General features: G+C 47.5%; 1 protein-coding gene across 1 annotated transcript; it reads right to left on the bottom strand.

Moving 5' to 3' along the window:
• Positions 1-580: 580 nt before the first annotated feature.
• LOC138864670 (uncharacterized) lies at positions 581-1,445 on the bottom strand. The gene is made up of 2 exons (XM_070132530.1): positions 1,427-1,445; positions 581-1,221 (listed from the first exon to the last, which is right to left on the bottom strand). Exons 1-2 carry the CDS (start codon positions 1,443-1,445, stop codon positions 581-583), a joined length of 660 nt encoding a protein of 219 aa, XP_069988631.1.
• Between the last annotated feature and the right edge of the window lie 2,860 nt (positions 1,446-4,305).

The following is a 4,305-nucleotide window of genomic DNA, read 5'->3' as shown; positions in this document are numbered from 1 at the left end:
TTGTATTTCTTCTTCTCTTATTATTTTATTTATTTTTTATTTATTCATTATTATTTTTTTTTTTTTTTGGGGGGGGGGGTGTTATTGTTTTTTTTCTGGCTCGTGGTCTGAGATGAAGAAAAAACACATGATAAATATTGAGTTAAAAGGTTATTCAATATATTGAATGTACCACCCTTTATTTTTTTTTTCCCATTTCTGTGTTTGTGTTTGCGTTTCTTTTTTTTTTTTTGGGGGGGGGGAGGAAGGGGAATGGCGTTTTATGGCATATGGCCTGAGGTTAATACACACACACACACACACACACACACACACACACACACACACACACACACACACACACACACATATATATATATATATATATATATATATATATATATATATATATATATATATATATATATATATATATATATATTCCTTTGTTCATTAGTGTTTACGGGTTTTTGGGATGTTATGAATAATTTCCATTTTCTGGCGTGTCGGACTGAAATAAGAAATAAATCTGGAATCCATGCAGCCTATTTAACATGTAACCGTCCATAAGTTGTTTTGCATTTGCTCTCAACTCGTTTCATCATGCAGTACGATCTAAAAATTTATAGAACTCTTTGGCTTTCCTCTTTGCCCTCTTGAGCGCTTGCCCCTCTTTGGCTTGCCTCTTTGCCTTCTTGAGCGCTTGCCCCTCTTTGGCTTGCCTCTTTGCCTTCTTGAGCGCTTGCCCCTCTTTGGCTTTCCTCTTTGCCTTCTTGAGCGCTTGCCCCTCTTTGGCTTTCCTCTTTGCCTTCTTGAGCGCTTGCCCCTCTTTGGCTTGCCTCTTTGCCTTCTTGAGCGCTTGCCCCTCTTTGGCTTGCCTCTTTGCCTTCTTGAGCGCTTGCCCCTCTTTGGCTTTCCTCTTTGCCTTCTTGAGCGCTTGCCCCTCTTTGGCTTTCCTCTTTGCCTTCTTGAGCGCTTGCCCCTCTTTGGCTTTCCTCTTTGCCTTCTTGAGCGCTTGCCCCTCTTTGGCTTTCCTCTTTGCCTTCTTGAGCGCTTGCCCCTCTTTGGCTTTCCTCTTTGCCTTCTTGAGCGCTTGCCCCTCTTTGGCTTGCCTCTTTGCCCTTCCTCGCTTCCTCTCGCCTGCCTTTTGCTCTCTTGCCCTCCCCCTTTCTTCCTGTAGCTTGCTTTGCCTTTCCCCCCTTCCGTAGCCAGTCCCTTGCCCTCCTCTGCCTCCCGTGTACTCTTGATAATGATGAATTATACTAATGGTAATGAGTATGTCGATGATAGTTTTGATGATTGTGATAATGTATTATGATCTAGAAATTTATAGAACTGGGCGCGGCAGGAGTGGTGTTTGAGTTGTAGCTCGGGTCGTGAAAATAGGTCGGTTGTGTTTCGGTATTTGACCTCGATTCGTAAGGGTTTTCGAGGTCATGTTGCATACGGTCAGGGTTGAGACACATTGGGCTGAGGTTTTCGTTTTTTTTTTCCTTCTCTTTTTCTCCTTCTTCTTCTTCTTCGCTACTTCCTTCTTCTTTTTATTTATTTTTCTTCTTTTTTCTTCCCCACTTCCTCCTTTTTCTTTTTCTTATTTTTTTCTCTTCTTTTTCTTCTTCTCCTCCTCCTCCTCTTCCTCCTCTTCCTCCTCCTCCTTCCTTTCCACCTCCTCCTCCTCCCCTTCCCACCAATTTCCCCTCTCCCTCCCTCCTTCCTCCGCCTCCCCTTCTTCCTCCTCCTCCTCCCCTTCCCACCAGTTTCCCCTCCCCCTCCCTCCTTCCACCGCCTCCCCTTCTCCCCGCTCCTCCTATTTCCCCTTCGTCAACCTCATTTCCCGGCGTGGGTGTTTATGCCCTGCCCCCTCCCCCCCCAACCCCCATCTCGTTCTTGATGTAATTCAGATCTGGCGGGGCTCGGGGGTGGGGGGATAGGGGGATGGAGAGGTGTGGGTGGGGTAGGGATGGGGAAGGGAGAAGGGGGATGGGGATGGGGGAGGAGGGAGGGAGGAGGAAGGGGGAGGGGAGGGGGAGGAGGGAGAGGGAGGAAGGGGGAGGGGAGGAGGGAGAGGGAGGAAGGGAGAGGTGAGGGGGAGGAGGGAGAGGGAGGAAGGGGGAGGGGAGGAGGGAGAGGGAGGAAGGGAGAGGGGAGGGGGAGGAGGGAGGGAGAAAGAGGGGTTTGAGGAAGGGGGATGGGGAGGGGAAGAAGGGAGGGAAAAAGAGGGATGAGGAAGGTGGAGGGGTATAGGGAAGGGGAGGAGGGAGGGAGAAAGAGGGGTTGGGGAAGGGGGGGGAGAGGGGAGAAATGGTTGTTTCCCATCGGTTTTCGTCTCCCTCTGAAGGTGTGTTAATTTCGTTTTCTCTTTTCCTCTTACTTTTTTCTTTTTCTTTTTCGTTTGTCATAGCATCTTCACCTTCATTTTCTTTCGTCTTCATCTAGTTCTTCTCTTCTTCCTTCTATTCTTCTTCTTCAGTTTTTTCTTTTTCTTCTTTTTTCCTCCTCCTCTTCCCTCCCTCCCTCTCTCCCTCCTCCTCCTCCTTCTCTCCCTCTTTCCCTCCTCCTCCTCTTCCTTCACCCTCTTCTCTTTCTCCTCCTCCTTCCCCCTCTTCTCCTTCTCCTCCTCCTCTTCCTCCTCCCTCCCTCTTCTCCTCCTGCTTTACGATCTTCCTCCAAGACACCTTAAGACGGCCGGGATCGTGAATTCATTTCTTTTCCTTCAGACTTAAGTGTTTTACTTTTCTAGTTCATCCGCGCCTTCAAGTTTTACGATATTCAAAGGATATCGTAAAAATGGATTTGGAAAGGGGATTGCCGCGTCCTGGTGTCTGCGATAGAGCGTGTACTACAGATCCACGAGAAGAAGAACAAAAGGTGTGTTCTCCAGTGACGAATTTATCCCGAGAGACATGCTGTGTGTCGAGATCAGTGTAACAATATATTTGTATATAAAAGGAGAATGCACAGGGATATAATACATATTATATATATATATATATATATATATATATATATATATATATATATATATATATATATATATATATATATATATATATATATACATATGGATATAGACGAAGGTAAATTTACCTTGAGAGAAGGGTCTATTTTATTTCCTCACAGCGTATCGAAATCAGTGGAATAAGATAAGAGAGAGAGAGAGAGAGAGAGAGAGAGAGAGAGAGAGAGAGAGAGAGAGAGAGAGAGAGAGAGAGAGAGAGAGAGAGAGAGAGAGAGAGAGAGAGAGAGAGAGAGAGAGAGAGAGGGAGGGAGGGAGGGAGGGAGAGAAAGAGAGAGAAAGAGAAAAAGAGAGAGAGACAGAGAAAGAGAAAGAGAGAGACAGAGACAGAGAAAGAGGAGAGAGAGAGGCAGAGAGAGAGGCCCTGGCACCAACTCCCAGCACCAAGGCGTCTCAGTCTTCCGTGTATGACAAAGGAACTAACAGCTGGTCGTCTTCCCTCGTCATACTAAGTCGGTCGGTGGTCAGTCCCCGTCTCCAGCTGGGATCGTCTTCCCCGTGCTCTTGCTCGAGCCTCGTCCTTCTTCTTGTTCTTTTTTCTCTTCTTCTTATTGTTATTATTAGTCTTCTTCGACGTCTTTCTTTTTCTCCTTGTCTTCCTCCTTTTCCTTCTTCTTCTTTTTCTTCTCCTCCTCCTTCTCGTTCTTCTTCTTCTCATCCTCCTTCTCTTCCTCCTCCTCCTCCTCCCCTCCTCCTCCCTCCTCCTCCTCCACCTCCTCCTCCTCCTTCTTTTCCTCCCTTTCCTCCTCCTGCTCCTCCTCCTCTTTCTCCTCTTTTTCCACTCCTCCTCCTCCTCACATTCACTATCTCTCTCTCTCTCTCTCTTTCTCTGTCTCTCTCTCTCTCTTTCTCTGTCTCTGTCTCTCTCTCTCTCCCTCCCTCCCTCCCTCCCTCCCTCCCTCCCTCCCTCTCTCTCTCTCTCTCTCTCTCTCTCTCTCTCTCTCTCTCTCTCTCTCCCCTCCCTCCCTCCCTCCCTCCCTCCCTCCCTCCCTCCCTCCCTCCCTCTCTCTCTCTCTCTCTCTCTCTCTCTCTCTCTCTCTCTCTCTCTCTCTCTCTCTCTCTCTCTCTCTCTCTCTCTCTCTCTCTCTCTCTCTCTCTCTCTCTCTCTCTCTCTCTCTCTCTCTCTCTCTCTCTCTCTCTCTATCTATCTATCTCCAGCTGTGCTCCCAATCCTTCCCAACAGGCACATCCCATACCACCTTGTACCACCTACCTGCAGTTCTTTCCATTACTCCTTCTGTCCCCTTTCTTTGGCTCGTTTATTCACCATTCTAGATTTCTATGTGGATTCCGGCCCCCCTCTCCTCTCC

The sequence above is a fragment of the Penaeus vannamei genome, chromosome 17 (genome assembly GCF_042767895.1).
Source record: "Penaeus vannamei isolate JL-2024 chromosome 17, ASM4276789v1, whole genome shotgun sequence".
NCBI classification, from domain to species: Eukaryota; Metazoa; Arthropoda; class Malacostraca; order Decapoda; family Penaeidae; genus Penaeus; species Penaeus vannamei.
Note: the sequence above shows the minus strand (reverse complement) of the source record. Positions and strands in the feature narration are given on the sequence as shown.